This window comes from Anopheles coluzzii, chromosome 3 (genome assembly GCF_943734685.1).
Source record: "Anopheles coluzzii chromosome 3, AcolN3, whole genome shotgun sequence".
NCBI lineage: Eukaryota > Metazoa > Arthropoda > Insecta > Diptera > Culicidae > Anopheles > Anopheles coluzzii.
In genome coordinates this window covers 38,135,789-38,155,489 of record NC_064671.1, presented here as the reverse complement: position 1 = coordinate 38,155,489, position 19,701 = coordinate 38,135,789, and the positions used below count along the sequence as shown (strand labels likewise).

The following is a 19,701-nucleotide window of genomic DNA, read 5'->3' as shown; positions in this document are numbered from 1 at the left end:
CATAAAACCACCCCTCATGGCCTGGTGATGATGGCCACCAGAAGAAGAAGGAAGGAAAACGAGAAGGTTATAACATAAGCTCCGAACAAGGGGATGAAGACCAGAGTGGAGCCATTTTAAAGATATTTTGTGTGTGTATCTTTTAGGGTGTCATCGCGGTCGAGGTCAAACTGTTGGCCTGTCGACAGGTTTGTTAAATACAGAAAGGTAGCTTCTATGCAAGCCTGCAATAGAAGTAATGGAACAAGTTGGTTGTATCCACCAAATATGGAAGGCTGATCTGAAAAAATAAATTACAGGATACTGTAGGGATTCAGATGGGATCGGAATCAAACTAATCGAAAGCGATCTAAATTGCAGCTTATCTAGAGCTAAACTTATGTAGAGCGAACATACATGTAATTAGGAAGTAAGAAAGAATAAACGGTCTCTTTGATCGACAAACCACCGAGTAGTACGGTTGACTGTGTGAAGCTCCCATAACTGGTGACCCCGAAGAAGTAAGCACGCGACAAGTTCGTGTTACATACGTGTAACAACGCATATTTTACACATCCGTGAAAGACGCAAAACGGTAAAAAATCGTCGCTCCTGAAGAAACGCACACCAAGCGCGTCGAACAGCACTGCCGATACACTTGCTTAAACACGTGTATTTGTTCTTCGATACATACACCTGTAAGCCTTTGCTGTACTCTCTCACACAAGCTCCATGTGGTTTTGACAATACACACTGCACGCGCCTAAGACACTGGCGCAGTACGATAGGAAAGAGATTCGTCCGTGTTCCGCATTTCATTTCGTGCACCAACGATACAGCACGGCGGACAAAGCACATACACACAGAAGAAACCATCCACGCTTACAATACCTGCGCTCATCTGTGTAGTACATTCGACATCGCGCACCTACAACCCAGACAGAAGACACCAAAACGCATTCTAGCATCCGTATACGTTTGATACCGGCACAGCAGGGTGCCTAGGGAAGAACAGCGAATTGCAGCACATCACGCATCTACACATCACGCATCTACACATCAAGCATCTAGACGTCACGCAGCACATTACGCAGGCTAATCGACAAGAAGCGCTGCATTCGAGCTCACCCACCACCAGGCAACGATCGATAAGGGGGAGCAAGAATCGCGGATCATCTCACCACCGTGGGTAAGTCAAATCTATTGTTCGCAAGAATCTAATCCACGTGGTGACAATCGGTGAAAGTGTGCGTGTGTGTTACATATAAAAAAGAAAGGCTAAGGCTAGAAGAAAGGAAGTTTTAAATACGGGTTTTTATCGTGGTTGTTGAATCGTATTAAGTGCATTGTGATAGATTTTTTATTTTAAACAGTGAGAACAGTCAAGTTAAAATGTCAGTTAACGAAAACGATCCCACAGTAGAACAAGACGTTAAATTAGGAGAAATATCAAGTTACACTGTAAAGCTTGCGCCATTTTGGAATACGTCGCCAATCGGTTGGTTCATTCAGGCCGAGGCAGTTTTTGACACATGGAACGTAACGTCGGATAGAACAAAATACATGCATCTGCTCAGCGCAATGCAACCAGACGTGTTTGAAAAAGTCATGGACATTCAATCTCCCCCCGCTACTGATAAATATAACTTTTTGAAACAAAATTTAATTGAAAGACTTTCGGCAAGTGAGGAACAAAGGATTTCAAAACTACTGTTTCACGCGGAATTGGGAGACAATTCGCCATCAGATTTTTACAGAAAAATGAAACAACTAGCAGGCACGTCAACTGATGTTTCAGAAATTTTCGTTAAGAGACTCTGGATTGGTCGATTACCCAAACCAATTGAAGTCGCGTTAATCTCAGTTGGAGAAAAAGACATTTTAGAATTGCTTAAAATTGCGGATAAAATATGGGAGGCTTCAAGAGGAACTAACATCAGTGAGATAAAAACTAATACAAATAACGTGAACGACACAGATAATGAGAGTACCGCAATGAGTGGCAATGAACTTTTAATAGAGGAGATACGGCACCTCAGTCGGAGGCTGCAATATTTAGAAACAAAAGTTAATCCAAACCATATGGCCCCTTACAAAAGATATGGCAGGTCTAATAGTAGGAATGATAAAAAAACGAATTTTAATAACAATTCATTATGCTGGTACCATAAGAAGTATGGCAAACAGGCACGAGGGTGCACACAACCATGCGCTTGGAGGCAGAATGTAAAAAACTAATAGGCTCAGCGTCATTGACAGGTAGTAGCAAAGAGCCTGCGAAATCCTGTAGACTTTTTATTTTTGATTCTATCTCGAATTTTACATTTTTAATCGATACCGGCGCTGATGTGTCAGTTTTGCCTCATGCTACTTTTGGCAATTTAAATAAGTCTCCTGTACATTCTCTATCAGCCGCAAATGGAACTCCCATTAATGCATATGGTTTGAAACTAATACAAGTTAGCCTCGGTCTACGCCGTACCTTTTGGCATGAATTTATTTTAGCAGAGGTTAATAGGCCAATAGTTGGTGCTGATTTTTTGACCAAGCACGGATTACTTATAGATATTCAAAACAAACGATTGGTCGACCCACTGACCGAACTCCACTCAAGTGGTACTGTTGCTACGGTTGATACGCCAACACCAAAATTCTTCTCTATTAGTGGAGAATATGCCGAACTATTAAAACAATATCCCAAATTGTTATCAGCTCCTGACTATAATGTTCCAGTGAAACATTCTGTGGTGCATTTTATTAACACAAAAGGTAATCTACCCTTTTCTAAACCCCGTCGGTTGGATGGACAAAGATATCCAATAGCAAAAGCAGAATTTCAACACATGTTGAACTTAGGAATCTGCCGAGCTTCGTCTTCTCCCACGTCCTCACCATTGCACATGGTGCAAAAATCGGATTTAGATTGGAGACCCTGTGGAGATTACAAACGCCTTAATGCAGTAACAATCCCCGACAGGTATCCCATACCTATGATACAGGTCAAGATTTTACTATGATACAACCATAATACAACCAAAAACAAGCCTGTCATTGAATACACGAGGCAGGCATAAATTCCTAAAATGTGAAGAAACGTAAATTGATTTTTTTGTACAACACTGAGTCGTTAATAATACAGTACACCGTAGCCGGCATCGCGAATAAATAAACTCTTTTTAACAGTCGTTTAAAGTTCATTTTGGTTTAACCGAGTTCATTTGTTGTTCATTCCTGTTAAAATAAACGACCGACAAAACAGTTAACGGCTGCTCGATATCGCATATAGGCAAACACGGGGAAAACAATCGATCAGTATAATTAAACGACTGTTATTTTGTATCGCATACACTTTTGACAGTCGTTTATTTAACGGTGGCATAGGACCAGTCGTTAAAATTAACAAATGAAATCAATGCGTTCGCGATGCCAAATTCTAGCAATTTTTAACGACTCTGGTTAATTTTAAACGAATGTTAATTTTAAACCAATTCTTTCGCGATGCCTATATGCTCGATCTAGGCATTGTGTGGCGCCTGGCACGGCCACCCGCCCTCTGCACTGATTTTCTTGCGTTTTGTTTGGTGCAGTCAGTCGGGGGCTGCTTTATACGGGCTGCTTAATGCTGGCGGCTGGTGGTGCTCCAGTACAGTGCGGCAGCTGTGGGAGTTAGCGGACGAGGCGGAATGGTACCCCCCTTTTAGCTTAAAGCCCGCATGATGAAACAGTCATATTACCAACAGTTTTGATGCAGGCAAACGGTGTGTGTGTGTGTGTGTGTGTGCGTGTGCGCGCGCGCGTGTGTGTGTGTGTGTGTGTGTGTGTGTGTGTATGTGTGTGTGTGTGTGGGTTTTTTTGTGTATGTGTGTGTGTGTGTGTGTGTGTGTGTGTGTGTGTGTGTGTGTGTGTGTTTGTGTGTGTGTGTGTGTTTGTGTGTGTGTGTGTGTGTGTGTGTGTGTGTGTGTGTGTGTGTGTGTGTGTGTGTGTGTGTGTGTGTGTGTGTGTGTGTGTGTGTGTGTGTGTGTGTGTGTGTGTGTGTGTGTGTGTGTGTGTGTGTGTGTGTGTGTGTGTGTGTGTGTGTAAGTGTGGGTGTGTGTGTGTTCGCACGCGTTTGTTTTTTAGGTGCTGGCTTGGATTTAAATTCTTGCAGGGTTTTCAAAGTCAGTTTTCAGTCCAAGATGTTTTTCAACAGCTGTCAAATAGTGTAATAGGGTAAGAAAACAAATTTATGGTTTTTACACATGATTGTCAACACATATCAAAGAACTGTCTAACTCATTACAGCTTGAGTTGTGCTAAAAATCATTGCAGGAGAATCAGATTGATGTGTATTAACTTTTTGCATGTGGTGATTAACAATGTTTACATTTGAAAGTGACTTGGAATACCCTGTATTGCACTAGAATGCACTTATTTAGTCCACGTTGCACAAGGCAAGGATAACTGGTCGGTTTCAATAGTTTTTCATTGTTTTTTTCTTCTAACGCCTTTTACATTGACGCATTTTTTTTTAAACTGAAGGAAATGAAGAAAAATGCTAGTTAACGAGCCTACGCAACCAATGAAATTACGCCACCGCCATGAAATGCACACGAATGTAGGTGCATATGCATCATCTCGCTCTGGACACCCCGTCGAAAGCCCAAAGCACCCTGTTTTGTACCGTTGTGTTTACTATTTGGCAAGGAAAAAAAAGAAGCAAGCGTCTTTCAATCCAACCTGTAGCTCTATCCTCCTTGCCCTCCCTCTCATACTATTTGAATGCAATTTTGTATGTGTACTTTTGGCTTGGTTTGATGAATGCATGTAGCAACCGTCTTTTGCTTTTGCGAATCAAGCACCGAGGGGTTGATGTCTCCCTCCCATAATGTCTGCTGTTTCTTGGTGGCCCACTGCCCTTCCCCTCTTCTTCTACTTCTAGGTGCGGCTGCAAGCGATAGGGAAAGAGAGAAAGCAACAACACAAAACGGTCGAAGCACCCATCGAAAGCCCTTACCTCCCGTACACCATGTTGGCCCTCCATCGTCGTCCGAAGGTGCACACGTGTTGCACTAGTGCACGAACTATATACTGAGCATTACATTTACGTAACTAAAAGCCATACATCATAAATTTATAACATCAAAAGCAGTATTGTTATTACAGTTACATAAAATAAGTTAATAAAATAAGTAAATAAATTAAGACATTTTTTTCACCAATAAAAATACAAAATTCCTTATAAAATGGAAGCCGTACCCGTGTAAGTGGTTATAAAGATAAGGGTACATTTTGGTCATAAAAACAAAGGTTAAAGTACTGCCGGATTCCCTTCAACTTTATCGGCTGCCAACGGAGATACCCACTACACTGTGGGAATGATCTTCAATGTCCATTAACGGTAATGTATTAATAACTTGCGATGTATGCTATTAATACTTCCTGGAACACGTTTACACAGCCTCACGGTTAAGAGATGCACATAACTTCCCAAACATCCCCCCCAATCCTCCCCACCCCATCAAAAGGATGGAAAGAAGATTTCACTATATTTCTTATTCTCCTTTCATCAAAACCTCAACACACAAATTCGGATGAAATTTGCAAAATAATATCTAAAGTGGACGAATAGAGTGGGTGATTAATTGTGATGTCAGGGTACAGCTACTTGCACAGTGCAAACGGGTTTTGTGTTTCGGCTCTGTGTGTTTGCATTTTTTTTCATGTTAGTTATTGAAGAAAACAGGGGGGTAGGAATACTTTCTTTGCGGCGGGTGCGTTTTGCTGTGCGGCGGTGCATGCAATGCAACCACAGCAACCTGGACGGCGCGATCCTGGGCCACACGAAGCACACACACACAGGTCGGGCTTACTGCATCTTGCTGCTCGTCGATAGCGGTCAGTCGTCTTTCGGAGCGCACCATTAGCGGACGCCGGGCTAAGAGGAGCTTTTTTGAGCCAGTGGCAGCTGTACAGCTTTACTTTAGTGTGTGTGTGTGTCTGTGAGAGGGAGAGTGTGTGTATGTGTTCCAGTGTGTCAGTGTGTCACAGTTTCAAAGAATCACATTCAGGAGCAACTTCAAACGGCATCTCTCCTCAAAAAAAAAAACAACAACGCGGGATTGCTATGACTTTTTTATCACTGTGCGTGTATGTTTATGTTTATGTGTGCTATATGAGTGAGTGCGTCTCGTGATTTGGTTTCCAAATCAACGGAGAACGTTTTCCAGAGCGTTTGGCACGTGGTATTATTTGCCACCGAAGGCCACTCCTCGTCCCCGTGTATCGATTAATAAAAGAAGCATCCCGGGTAAAGGGTGATCCTGTCAGCTAGCCTGCTCATTCTGGGGCTAGGCTGGACAGGTGTCGACAGGCTTCCCCAATCGGGAAACGGATCGCCAGACGTCAACGAAATTTTTTAAATCAAATAGTAAGTTTAATTGACGAACCAAAATTACAATTGACATAAAGCTGGGCTCTTGAACTAAACAATTTCGTTCCAAGATCATATCATCTGCAGCATGCGTTAAACTGGAACTTGTTTTGCTGGTGACGTAACCAGGATACTGAGCGCAAGTGAATGCTTTAGGGAAAGCATGTAACGCAGCACTTGTATTATGTAATTCGATCAAAGATATTAGATGTCCAGCTAAGCCGATTCTCACTTGTACCAGACTTCACATAAAACCGCTAACATATACACACATGCGTTATGCAACTCCCGAGGTATATAACAACTCCTTAACGATGAACGAGTCTGTTTGTCTGTGTGTGTGTGAGAGAGAGAGAGAGAGAAAGAGAGAGAGAGTGTGTGAGAGAGAGAGAGATAGAGAGAGTACTCACACTATCTTTTTTCCCCCTCTGTACGAACGCTTTTTCAGTTCTCAGTCGCTTTCACACGCTGAATATTATTTTGATACAGAGCTAGCTCTTTGATACAGGGTCTAGCTTTCTGTAAACAGGGGGTGGGTTGTTTTGCACAGACGGGTAGTCGTTAGAAAAAGAAGTAGAAAAGAAAGAGGTGAAAAACGATGCACATTTGCTAAGGTGCAGTGAAAAAGTCATTCAAGACCGGTTCCAAAACTGGTTCAAATGCTTGGGTGCAAACAAGAAAAATGCACATGGAAATTGACCATCGACAGCGTGCACCGATTACGTACCAGCCATCTTATGGAACGAACTCACTCGGGGGATTCATCTGCGAGGAGTAAAGAGTTGCTTGGATGGAATTGATGGGTAAATTCGGGTTAAGCTACGAACCATCCGTCGTCGTAGCTTAACCTGAATTTAGAAACGTCTTCAGATAGTAGAAATATAAAGTTAGAACCCATCTGGAGTCAGCCAGGACCGCTGGAATCCTCAGAACAATCTTGAAAGAAACTTTGAATATATTTCACGTCGCTCAGAATGGCTACCGAAGTTCTAACGATTGCGACGATTTTATCTGGCTGTGCCTCAGCCGCTCCGAAGAACTTCAAACGGCTCTGGATGACTCTTCAAACGATTAAACCTTAGTGTCATCTCTTCCATACAGCTCTGGACAGTTTTGCATGATTACGACTGCTCCAAAGACTCTGGCTTGTGGCTGTTAGAAAATCGGAGAAGGTCTAAATTGCTCTGATAGTCTCTGAATGATTTCGGACGATTCCTGACGACAGTGCACTGCAGATGACTCCAAAGTTTCCTACCAGCTGTTCTGGTTTCAGTTTAGAGGGTTTCGACTACTTTAAAAACTCCTTTTTGACGTTAGCGACTCCGAAATGCTTGGAGATATCCCAACCGTTCCGAGAGCTCTGATAGTTCCAAACGGCTACGAAAGGATCCACCACTCTGACAATTCCAGATGCCTCCAGACGATTCCGGCAGCTATGGACGACTCAGACGAGCTGCTCCGAGCGGTTCTTAACAACTCCCACTAGTCGCTCTGACCAGGTTTGATCAACTCGATACGACTAAGCACTGACGATGTTTTCAAATAGTCGTTCTGTGTGTCTTTGAATAACACCACTGGACCTGACTAGTTGCTCTGAGTGGTTTCAAACAACTCCAGACGAGAACAGATGACTCCGACGTGCAATTCGAAAATGATTCGGAACCTCCGGAGCATCTCCGAGAGCACATCAGCAGTTCAGAACCGATTTCACACTAGGTTAAGCGTGTTTATCTTTAACCGGAAGCAACGAATGAACTTTAATTGGATTGTACTTCTGGAGTGCGCTGAACCTTGATACGAGACGCTTATCTCTGTAATCGACCCTCCATCACGCTACTCCTACACGGTTCACTAACTTTTTACTCTCTAATCCGCAACAGGTACACACACTTAACGCAACGAGGTGGAAAATAGAGGCACAACACCCATCGACGCGCAACACGACATGCGATTTGGTGCCACCGCGAAGGCTCTCTCTTGAAGTGACCAGCAGCTCCCCGTTCGCTCCTATCTGGAAGTGTGACGCTTCTGGCTAACAACTCAGTACATCAAGACACATACCCAATTCCACACGATGATGTTTAAAGCCTCGCCCGAGTCGAAGGACCTGTTCGGCAAGGACGTCCCGGACGAGAACAATAACGTTGCGGCAGATGAGCTTACCGACTCGCTCGTCCCGTTCTACGAAGGCAAGAACGTGCTGGTGACCGGCGGGACTGGCTTCCTGGGCAAGGTGTTGATCGAGAAGCTTCTGCGTTCGTGCGTGGGCATCAGCACCGTCTACATGCTGCTTCGTCCAAAGCGGGGCATGACCAGCGAACAGCGCTACCGGGAGTTTGTGCGACATCCGGTGTTTGAGCGGATTCGGTCGAAAACGCCGCAGTTGCTGGCAAAGCTGGTGTGCGTCGGGGGTGATATTTCGCTCCCACTGCTTGGCCTGTCGGACCAGGACCGCCACACGCTGGTCGAGCGTGTACAGGTTGTGTTCCACGTGGCGGCTACCGTACGCTTCAACGAGGCGCTCATCGAGGCGGCCATCCTGAACACGATCGGCACCAAGCAGCTGCTCGAGCTGTGCATCGGGATGCGCCAGCTGCAAGTAGGTCACGTTATCTCATGCGATTAAATGACGCTTATCTTTCTTACTCTCTCTCTCTCTCTCTCTCTCTCTCTGTCTCTCTCTCTCTATCTTTCTTTCTCTCTCTTCTCTCTCTTCTCTCTCTTCTCTCTCTTCTCTCTCTTCTCTCTCTTCTCTCTCTTCTCTCTCTTCTCTCTCTTCTCTCTCTTCTCTCTCTTCTCTCTCTTCTCTCTCTTCTCTCTCTCCCTCTTTTATATCATTTCCAGAGCGTGGTGCACGTGTCGACGGCGTACAGCAACGCGTGCCGGCGGGAGGTGGACGAGGTTGTGTATCCGCCCCCGATGGACCCAGACCGCTTCATCCAGTGCGTGCAGTTGCTGCCGGGTGAGGTGATCGGTGCAATCGCAGGCCAGCTGCAAGGCGCCCACCCGAACACCTACACCCTGACGAAAGCGATCACGGAGCAGCTGGTGGCACAGTATGCAGACCGACTGCCGCTCTGTATCGTGCGCCCCTCGATCGTAACCGGCGCGATGGCGGAACCGTACCCGGGTTGGATCGACAACGTGCACGGCATCACCGGCATCATGATGGAGATTGGGCGCGGAACCATCAGCAGTATCATGTGCGACGAACGCTGCACAATGGACGTCATCCCTGTGGACGTCGTCTGCAACACGTTGATTGCTGCGGCGTGGGAAAACGCCAACACTACGTACGTGTGACAAATCGACGATCACGTTGGGAGTTTTTTTTTGTAACCGTTTTTGTTTTGTTTTGTTTTTTCACCAAACAGCACGACACCGGTACGCGTGTACAACTGCACGTCTGGGCAGGTAAACGGCATCAAGTGGCACGAGTACGGCCGGATCACGCAACGATGCGCGGTGCGTAACCCGACCAAGCACGTTCTGCTATATCCGGGCTTCCAATTCCGCACGAACCGGCTGGTGCACAAGCTGGTTGAGTTGGTGCTGCACTTCCTACCCGCCTACCTGTTCGATGCGCTGGTACGGGCTCGCGGCGGCCAGCCAATCATGACCCGGCTCGCGCGGCGCTTCCAGCGAGCCGCCGACACCGGCGAGTTCTTCGCCATGCACGAGTGGATATTCCGGAACGGAAATCTGCGCCGGCTTGGCGATCGGGTGCGGCGGGACCGGGCCGCTCTGTCGTTCCGATGCGATGTGACCGGGCTGGACTGGGAGACGTATATCGAAGCGTACATGCTTGGCATCCGGCGGTTCGTGCTGTTGGATGAGATGGACAGTCTGGAGCAGGCGCGGGCCAAGCTGCGCCGGCTACTGTGGTTCAAGCGGACGGTACAGCTGGCCGGGCTACTCCTGCTGTACTATATGTGTGTACTTGTCTTTTACTCGGCAGTGGTCTAGGACTATGTATATATGTATATATATCTATATATAAAGAGAGAGAGAGAGAAAGCGAGAGAGAGAGAGAAAGCGAGAGAGAGAGAGAGAAAGCGAGAGAGAGCGAGAGAGAGCGAGAGAGAGCGAGAGAGAGAGAGAGAGAAAGAGAGATAGAGAGAGAAAGAAAGAGAGAGAGAAAGAGAGAGAGAGAAAGAGAGAGAGAGAGAGAGAAAGCGAGAGAGAGAGAGAGAGTATGAGACAGAGAGAGGGAGAGAGAGAGAGAGAGAGAGAGAGAGAGACTCGGCTCGGTTGAGACGTTTAAACATACACAACGGGGACAGGGGAATTACTTTTTTTGTTGTGTTTTTTTTGGGGTTGTGTTGAGGGGTTTGGGCGGAAAGGTAAGCGATAAACAGGAGTCATAAAGACAACAATCGCCAATGTCTTTCTGTCGCTGATTATGTTTTCTGCAGCCCTTTACTAACACAGTGATTAAACGAGAGTGTACCAATTCACACACACAAGTTGCGTCGGCCTTTCCTAACTTTTGCGTGCTTTTGAATAGGGGAAGAAAAGTTAGATTAGGGGGAGGGGGGCATGAGATTGATGACTATAAACGTGGTTACGCTGGAAAGGCTACTTAGATTGGTCCAAAAGAGTGCTCCAATTCCCATCATAAGAAGTTCATTTCCTGTAATAAGGAGTCTATAAAATGTCCCACAAATATGAGAAAACCTAAATAACCATGTAAGCGTTGAGCCACACTGTGTTGGCTACTTATTGCATTAGAGAGCAAGACTAGAACCACCTCTTGGGTTACCTGGATTAACTAAAGCCTGAGTTACAGCTCCAGTGAAATTGAACGTAAAATTTGATGATTTTGTTGGTATATTTCATTAAATAATTATCAGAATATGGATTATCGTATACCAAAAGAAAAAAATCCTCCTCCTACTATTTAAAAATATTGAAATAATAAATTAAATGAACTTCCTTGTGATTCCCCAATGACCATTATTTTTCACCCCGTCAACAAAGCGGGGAATCATAAAGAAATGCATTTAAAGTATTATTTCAGTGTATTTTATAATCTACGTATGCACTCTAAGCGAAGCCGGAGCCTTGAAACAACTTGATGCCACATTGAGCATGGACTTGGTAGCTTTACAAGAGATTCGATGGCTAGGTAGCGGTGTGCACAACAGGCGTGGTAAGCAATGCTACGAGATCTACTACAGCTGCCACGACCGCCACCGCGTCCTCGGAATGGATTTCGCAGTAGGTCCCCTGCTGACACCCGCAATCATAGATTTCAAGGCTATAAACGATAGGCTATGCACCCTGCGCATACGAGGCAAATTCTATAACATAAGCCTCATAAACGCTCACGCCCCTAACGAAGACAAAGAAGAAGACGAGAAGGCCCTGTTTTACGGCCGCCTCGCTAGAACCTTAGATGCGTGCCCCAGGCATTACTTCCTATACATCCTGAGGGAATTTAAAGTAAAAATCGGTAACGAGCCTGTTCCGGGCCCGACGGCCAAGTCGACTGCAAAGGTTTCAGTCGTTCTGGAGCGCTTAGTAAACTGTCTGCTGCCACGTCCCAGGCAAAGGGGTTCGGGAGCGTCAATGGTCCAACTCTCCTTCACCAAACTACTTTTAGTATTGGCCTACCAGGCACTTCCAATGTAAATTGGGAAGTATATGCCGTGGTAGCACGGCTACTGGTTTCGTAAGGTGTCTTTGAGAAGGTGTGTTTTCGCCCAAACTTTCTTCCGGCAGAATCTTAGCACCAAACAAAGAAACGCACTCATCAAATGCTGGTGTAAGACTGGTTTATTATAATATCTTTTCTCTTTTTATAATCTAATTTACAAGCTATCTTAGACTACCAACAATGAAATAAAAATTAGTAAAATTATAAACATTAACAGCCACCTCCGATGTGGTCGCTGCATAACAGAGCCAATGTACCGCCAATACACTGGCTGTCACAGTCTGTATGAGCACAGTAACAATAATGGTAGTAGATTGGTCCAGTTCGCTGCAGCGAACAATCTGGTCGTCGGAAGTACCAAATTTCCGCGAAGGGACATTCACAAGATCACGTGGGTGTCCTCGGATGGAGACACCCTCAACCAGATCGACCGCGGGTTAGTAAGCCGCCGACGTCAGTCCAGTCTGTTAATCGTCAGAACTTATCGAGGACCCAAAATCAATTCCGATCACTACTTGGTTGGCTTAGTGATACGTTGTAGAATCGCCCATCCCCGCACCAATTGAGACAGAGAAAACACGCCTCGGCCTCGACACAGATTCTCTAAAGTACGATACTGTCTTACAGGAATTCAAAGCCGCTTTAGACTAATTTCTACAACCAAAAAACAGATATGAAACTACCAGCGAGAGGTGAAACGCTCTAAAATACAAAATAATAAATTGTGCAAGAAATACACTCCAAAGTGTATGCAATACCAAATCTGGCAGGTTCGATGATGAATGCAGACAAGTGACTGAACGTAAGAATAGTGCATACCGCAATGCAGCAATGGCATAGAAGGCGGGCAAACGCAGATGAATACACACGGCTCAGACGCGAAGAGAAACGAGTTCACGAGAAACGGCACTCACAGTCTGACAGCCGCTCCACAGTATGCTTGCAAAATTCCACAACTGCTTGCACGATTCTACTACCGGTTTGAAACATTTTCTTAACCGATTGAACTATTCCATTATATGACTTCAAACCCTGTGTGATAGCATAGTCAGGGTAAAACTATACGACGGTTCAAGCTCTTTTTTAATCCCGGCCAAACTGATAAGGTTAGTTATAATGAATATGACCAACGTCACATGCAAGGTGAAGGTGGATGGAAAACTCTCAGGGCCTTTTGCTAACACCAAAGATCTGGGCCAGGGGGACGGGCTTGCCTGTCTCCCATTTAACTTGGAGCTAGAGAGGGCCATGCATGACTTGAGGGTCGAGACTACGGGAAGCATCTTCTATAAGCCAACCCAGATCCTGGCATACGCTGATATAGACATCATTGGTCTGCGGCTCTCCCATAAATCTGAAGCGTACCAAGGCATCGAGCAGGCGACAGAGAACCTCGGATTGCAGATAAACGAGGCAAAAACCAAACAGATGGTGGCAACATCAGCGACCCTACCAATAATAATCCAAATTGTCACGTAGGTACAGATAGGTGAACGCATTTTTGATGCCGTCCCACCTATCTTGGGTCTTCGGTCAGCAACGACAATAGGATGCTGGCTGCCAACCGGTCATTTTTCAGCCTGAAATATCAGTTCACCTCTAAGAACCTGCCGTGACGGACGAAGCTGGGACTATATAACACCTATATATTACCGGTACTTTCATACGCCTCTGAGACATTGACACTATCTAAATCTGACGAAACCTTCTTAGCCACGTTCGAGAGGAAGATTGTCAGAAGGATACTTGGCCCCGTGTGTGTGGAAGGATAATGCAGGATCCGGTGTAATGACGAGCTATACGAGATGTACGGCGACCTCACTGACGTGCAGCGTATCAAGCCCGCCAGGCTCCGGTGGGCTGGGCATGTTGTACGCATGGAAACCGACGACACAGTCCGTAGAGTCTTTTTAAACCGTCCACATGACAGCAATGTATATGTGATTCCGACCCGTACATGCAACGAGTTTATGCGAGTTCGATAGGTTCATACGAGTGCAATAGGTTCATACGAGTTCATACGAGTTGAGTAGGTTTGGTGGGGCATATTTCCATTGTTGATCATTCTGTAGTCGATACTGCTCCGGCTTAATGCAGTGCGCAAAGTTGCCTCACCTTACGTGCATTGTGTTGCAGCCATGTCATGCAATGAACCATCGCTCTCTTTAATGCTTTGTTCCGGAAGAACATCCTGAAATAATTAATTCTTCCCGCCCGCGAGTAAATCGTTGCATTTTCAACTTAAACTTGCAGGCCATCAATAGCCGGCATCGCGAATAAATGAACACATTTTAACAATCGTTTCAAGTTCATTTTGGTTTAACCGAGTTCATTTTTTGTTCATTCCTGTTAAAATAAACGATCGCCGAAACAGTTAACGACTGCTCGATATCGTATATAGGTAAACACGGGGAAAAAAATCGAGCAGTATAATTAAACGACTGTTAATTTGTATCGCATACGCTCTTGACAGTCGTTTGTTTAACGGCGGCATATGACCAGTCGTTAAAATTAACAAATGAACTCAATGCGTTCGCGATGCCAAATTCTAGCAATTTTTAACGACTCTGGTTAATTTTTAACGACTATTATTTTTAAACCAATTATTTCGCGATGCCAGCTCATGTCTTTCATAGACCCAGTTGCTTCATATGATTCAGATACCTACACCACACTACAAACCGGTACCAAATGGAAACTTTTGATCAAACACGCAACAATCGCTTCCTATTGATCGTTTATGCAACTTTGACCGTAACCGCGTTCTTCACGCACACCATTCCCCACCCGACACCCCGGCGTAGGTCTAATCCATGAAACAGCCGATCGTCATTGCGAAGCGAAAGTAGACATCTACTAGCGACAATGTCTCAACCTCGAACAAAACCTCACCGAAGTAATACCAAAACCAAGCAGAGAAGAAGTGCCTTCCTCCAAAAACAACCAAACGTCACGTTTCTGGTTAGCCGGACATTCATCTCCGGAACTACTGCGGATCTCCCGGAGCGCGGGGAGATTGGAAGATTTATCCATTGGGATAGTGTCGGCTATCGTTAACAGTGCGAAATAAAGGAGAAAAAATGTGAGCCGATTTTTGCCATCACCGTACCCACCTCATCTCGGCGTGACCCATTCCTGTCACCTACATCCAATCTCGTACACTCGTGCTGGTACGCGCGCTTATTTTGGCGACAGAGAAGCCTACCAACTCCGGTGTTGCATCAGCGGTGAGGCGGTGTTGTATTTGGAAGATGGAAAGGTGGCACAACAGTAAAGTCGGCGGAAATGCTTTCACCATTCTGTACACCACACGCGCGCCCACAATCACACTTTTCATCCCACCGGTCAAAAACAGTGAAACATGAGTCTGGCGTTCCACGGCACGGGAGCCATTTTGCGGAAAGCACAGACCGTGGCACGTGGTCGGTCAGTTCATCATTGTCATTAATCAGCCGAGGATTAGACGAATCGGTGTGACGGGCCACGGTTTCATTTCGAGTTTCCGTTGAAAAGCTCCAGCGGATTAGGTTCAACCTGGGATGTGGTGCGTGTGGCCCAATATTCACCCCAAGAAAAAGAGACGATTTAGCCGAAACTCATCTCGCCAGATAAGCCCCCCGGAAAAGGTAACATTGTGACCGCATATGATAAGGAAAATCTGAACACGTTTGCACTGTGTTGTGCCGTTAATCTTAGTCATCATCTTTCGCACACACTCAACGTGGCAAGGGAAAGAAATCATGTAGATCATGGGTAAACACACACACCCGGCACTCGGTAATACTTTGTTTCAACACACGAAGTTCAATATTCGTTGGAAGATGAGCCGAAAAACACGAAGCCACGTGGTAAACAAACACTTCACCGAAAGGCAAATCAATATTGTATTTACCGCGCGTTTGGCCTTCCCAACGGAAGTGGCTTGTTTTCGATCTGGATTAATGGAATCTGAACAGGTCGGACATTGGATGTAGAAACACGTTGGCTAATTCCAATCCACAGGAAATGAGGTTCACTGCTAAATGCAACCACGTGTATTGACAGTGTCTTTCTTGCACCCATCCATCTCATTATTAAATTTTCCAAAAACCAAGTTGCCTTAGTACTCCATCAACCTTATGCAATGCTGACATTGATTTCGCATGCCGTAATTCCGGCGAAACGTGCCCTATCGCAGTAAAACTGCACATTGCAACAGAATTGCAACCAAGCAGAGAGAAAGAGATATATAGTTCGATTCGATTCCCAGTGGCGAATTGGAATTCAACAAACCATCCGGATCGAACGGCGGTAGGTGTACCCGTCGAAACGCGCCAACAAGAGGATCAAAGTTCAACAAACTTTTGCGGCTAACCACCCCATACTGCCCCCACACCCAACAGCTGTGTGTGTGTGTGTGTGCGTGAACGATTGGTAATGCATTCACTGCACGTTTGCTTCAAATTCTATTGCACTACCCCTTACCGCTTACCCTGTTTCCCGCTCGATTAACACTCGAACGAACGGCGCGAGGGGCAAGCGAAAGCGAATCTTTAATTCTGGAATCGGTGGGAAAAGTTCACGGAATGGAAAATCGATTCTGCCCTTCTATTCTACCCAACAGTCTGCACTCGGTACTCGGCAGGTCGATAAATTCGCTGACTGTCAGTTCGCATTGGGCAAAAACCTTTTTTGTTGAGTTGAGTTTTCTTTATCCTAATCTGGACCGGGTATCGCCAACTCTCTTTAAATGCATCATTGAGCGGAATTGTTTGATGTGGCACGGATGCAAAGTTGCGCTCTCAAAATTTCCACTTCAGATTTTTGCTTTGTTGCAGATAACATACTTGCTTTAAAGCATTTGACTACTTTGCACGTTACAAATGAGCTACAATCAAAGCATGCTTGATATTTTTTTTAGCTCGGAATGTGTTAATGGGAATTTGCAGATCAAAGCATCTGGCAAATTGCTGTGATGTGGTATGCTAAGTACTTGCGAAGAAAATTCCTTCCCCTCACAGCAAAATCTTTGAGTGATAAGAACACTTGATATTCTAATGTTGAGTATCATCATTGCAGGATGAAGGTTTGCAGCTTTTTTAATGCATTACTAACCGAAAAGTATACGACACGTTTCGTTGGCTTATACTTGAATCATTCAAGATGTCTTACATCAAATGACCCATTTATGGCGGTTAAAATCACCATCCAAAAAGAAAACATAAAATTAATCACCCACTGTATCAATTTACCCCCTATTCCCTTTTGCTTTCATTTTACAGCTCTCCGACAACACTACACGCCATCACCGAAACAAGACAAGCGGGCAGACGGTTCTTCGCTTTTGCGTAACGCGAATATCCATCTGCATGGTGCCGCCGTACGCAGGCCGCGGTGGTAATTGTATCATCATTTCGATTCATAATTGCTCACAGCCAATGCATCATCATATCACACGCGTGCACACTCGTGTGCGACGACAACAAACATCACACACCCGTCCCACACACAATGCCGATAACGCGCCACCAGCAACGCTGCACAATTGGCATGGCGCGAATGGGAAAGAAATGAAATATATAGCCCACAACAGGAGAACAAAAACAAAATGTTAGTGCGAACGACGCCACGACGAGCGACAATGGTTGGAAATATGTTGTAAAACGTTGTACACCGGGTTGCCGGTTTGGGGGTGCGGGCAGTTATACTTCAGCCAGACCCGAGCATAGCTTCTCTCACGGCGCTCCACAACTATAGCTGCGTGCAACGGATGATGGTAAGGCCGCCGCTACCGCCGCGGTAGCTGGATACTTACTATACTCATAAATTTAATGAGGCATAAATCTTCTTACAGTAGCCTCCAAATACAGGGCCCACGCTGCATGCCACGTTTTTGAAGGGACTGCCTTTCCGGACCATGAGTCAGTCGGGTCGAGAACGTGGAATGGAGTGGCGATTGTCCATTTAATCGAAACGTATATTCATCATTCGCACGTAATGAAGGATGCCATTGAAGCATGAGCGCATTTTTCTTCCGGCCAAACGATCACTAAACGTAATTGGGCACTTTTTTATCTCCCCTTTTTGGGGGTTTCCGCGGTGGCGGCGATGTGGTGTGTAATTGTGATAAATTGTTTCATTTGATCGCGTGCAACACTTTGCGCGAGCGTGTCAAGTACGACGCTTATGCAAAGCTGCACGCCCTGAAAAACGGAATTCCCAAAACAAAATACAAGTCTTCATTTAACAGGAGGGACCCAAATTAAGGCAATCTTAAATCAAATCTTAGCCAAGCCGATTACACAAACGCTGTCCAGTGAAATCCAGCTGTTTGACGCCTGCCATAATGCTGCGATACAACTCTCCTGCTCCGAAACATAACACAAGTTCAACCAAACATCCCTTCACAAAGGAACACAATCTCATGTTTTTGTCAACCGCCGACCGCGGTGATCAGACAAACTCCCCTTAAAAAAAAGATCATTCCAATGCAACCCACGGTTTAAGCGATTCGGTGGCGCGGCAAAAGGGAGTTATGAAATTTCCAGTTTCCCTCCTGGCGACGACGACACACTGCTGTGCGACGTCAACGACGGCTCCACACTTTCCCTTTCAAATTATTTCCAAATCAATTCCAGCCAATTCGAGATCGAGCGAGCCCTTTTCGGGGAGGTCGCAAAGGTCCGCTAAAGTGCAGCCAACCCTCCCTCGCTCCGAAAGAGCCATAGCAAGGGGAAACACACAACATTTGAAATGCCGCTAAGCATTTCGTTCCCTTTCGTCTCTTCGGGTCTTTCTTCCCGTTGAACGCTCGAGCCCCGTTTCTAATACCCTTTTTTATTGCTCTCCATTTCCCATCGATTCCCTAGCCTTCATTAACGGCAGCATCCGAAAGCTGTCACTAGCGTCGTGCGTTCTCTGCGCCTCCCCAACTGCGGAAGGCGGACGAGTCGAACGAGCGTAGCAATAATGTTTGGTTTTATGCTGCAGAGACTCCACGGGCCAGCTGATTGGCCATTTTTTTTTAAATGTTGCTCTCTTAACTCCCAACCCGAATGCGCCACACGCTTGCAGCCCTCCGTTATATGCAGTCGGATCTCGGCGGCGCAGTCTCCGATGCTTTATTACGGCAGTGTGGGCTTTCGAACGCTTTCGCTTTCGATCACCTTCAACCGTGTGGAGTACGGGGCCTAATTCTGCTGCGCTCTGTTTTCGACTCCCTCTCTTCCATCGCTTCTTGAGGCTCTCTTTCGGAGGAGTTATAAATTAAACCACGCAAGCCCGCCGGAGCGTAACGTTATGCACGTGCGCTAGATGGGCCCGCGATGGTGAAGAATGTTCCCTAGAGTTACACGATTATGACGATATTTTCTTCTCAAGATGCGGCTCCGTGTTGCAAACACAACCTGCAAAACAAACCAAGCCAGCTTGCTGAAGAAATCAGCCCACCGTAGCCCAGCGGTTACCGAATTTGTGAGAAATCTCTAACAAACATCGACAACCACAACAAAAACGTTTCTTCACATGACGTCACGCGTGGTGCTGTGCCGTGCATAAACCAACGATACGCATTGTCGGGGGATGGTGGAGAAGTGCTACACACGTTTATATTAATACTGCTTTCGGAAAGGTACTGATTTCAATACATTCCTCCCAGCCTGCCCGATGTCTCTCT

The 19,701-nt window shown here is 45.7% G+C and overlaps 3 protein-coding genes across 11 annotated transcripts in view; 1 reads left to right on the top strand and 2 right to left on the bottom strand.

Annotated features, from left to right (window-relative positions):
* The window catches only part of LOC120957747 (uncharacterized), a 457,854-nt gene that overhangs the window by 76,138 nt on the left and 362,015 nt on the right, over positions 1-19,701 (bottom strand). The gene's annotated exons all lie outside the window — the stretch shown is intronic.
* LOC120957744 (pseudouridylate synthase RPUSD2-like) overlaps positions 1-19,701 on the bottom strand; it is a 203,896-nt gene that overhangs the window by 135,197 nt on the left and 48,998 nt on the right. The gene's annotated exons all lie outside the window — the stretch shown is intronic.
* On the top strand, positions 747-10,853 carry LOC120957746 (putative fatty acyl-CoA reductase CG5065). Of its 3 annotated transcripts, none has more exons than XM_049608388.1 (4): positions 747-1,168; positions 8,269-8,987; positions 9,233-9,681; positions 9,763-10,853. In XM_049608388.1, the coding sequence occupies exons 2-4, from the start codon at positions 8,463-8,465 to the stop codon at positions 10,352-10,354; spliced, it is 1,566 nt and encodes a 521-aa protein (XP_049464345.1). In that variant the 5' UTR covers positions 747-1,168; positions 8,269-8,462; the 3' UTR covers positions 10,355-10,853. The 3 variants fall into 3 exon arrangements, with proteins under 3 accessions (XP_049464345.1, XP_040236032.1, XP_040236033.1); XM_040380098.2 differs by lacking the exon at positions 747-1,168 and adding an exon at positions 5,506-6,385; XM_040380099.2 differs by lacking the exon at positions 747-1,168 and adding an exon at positions 6,416-6,681.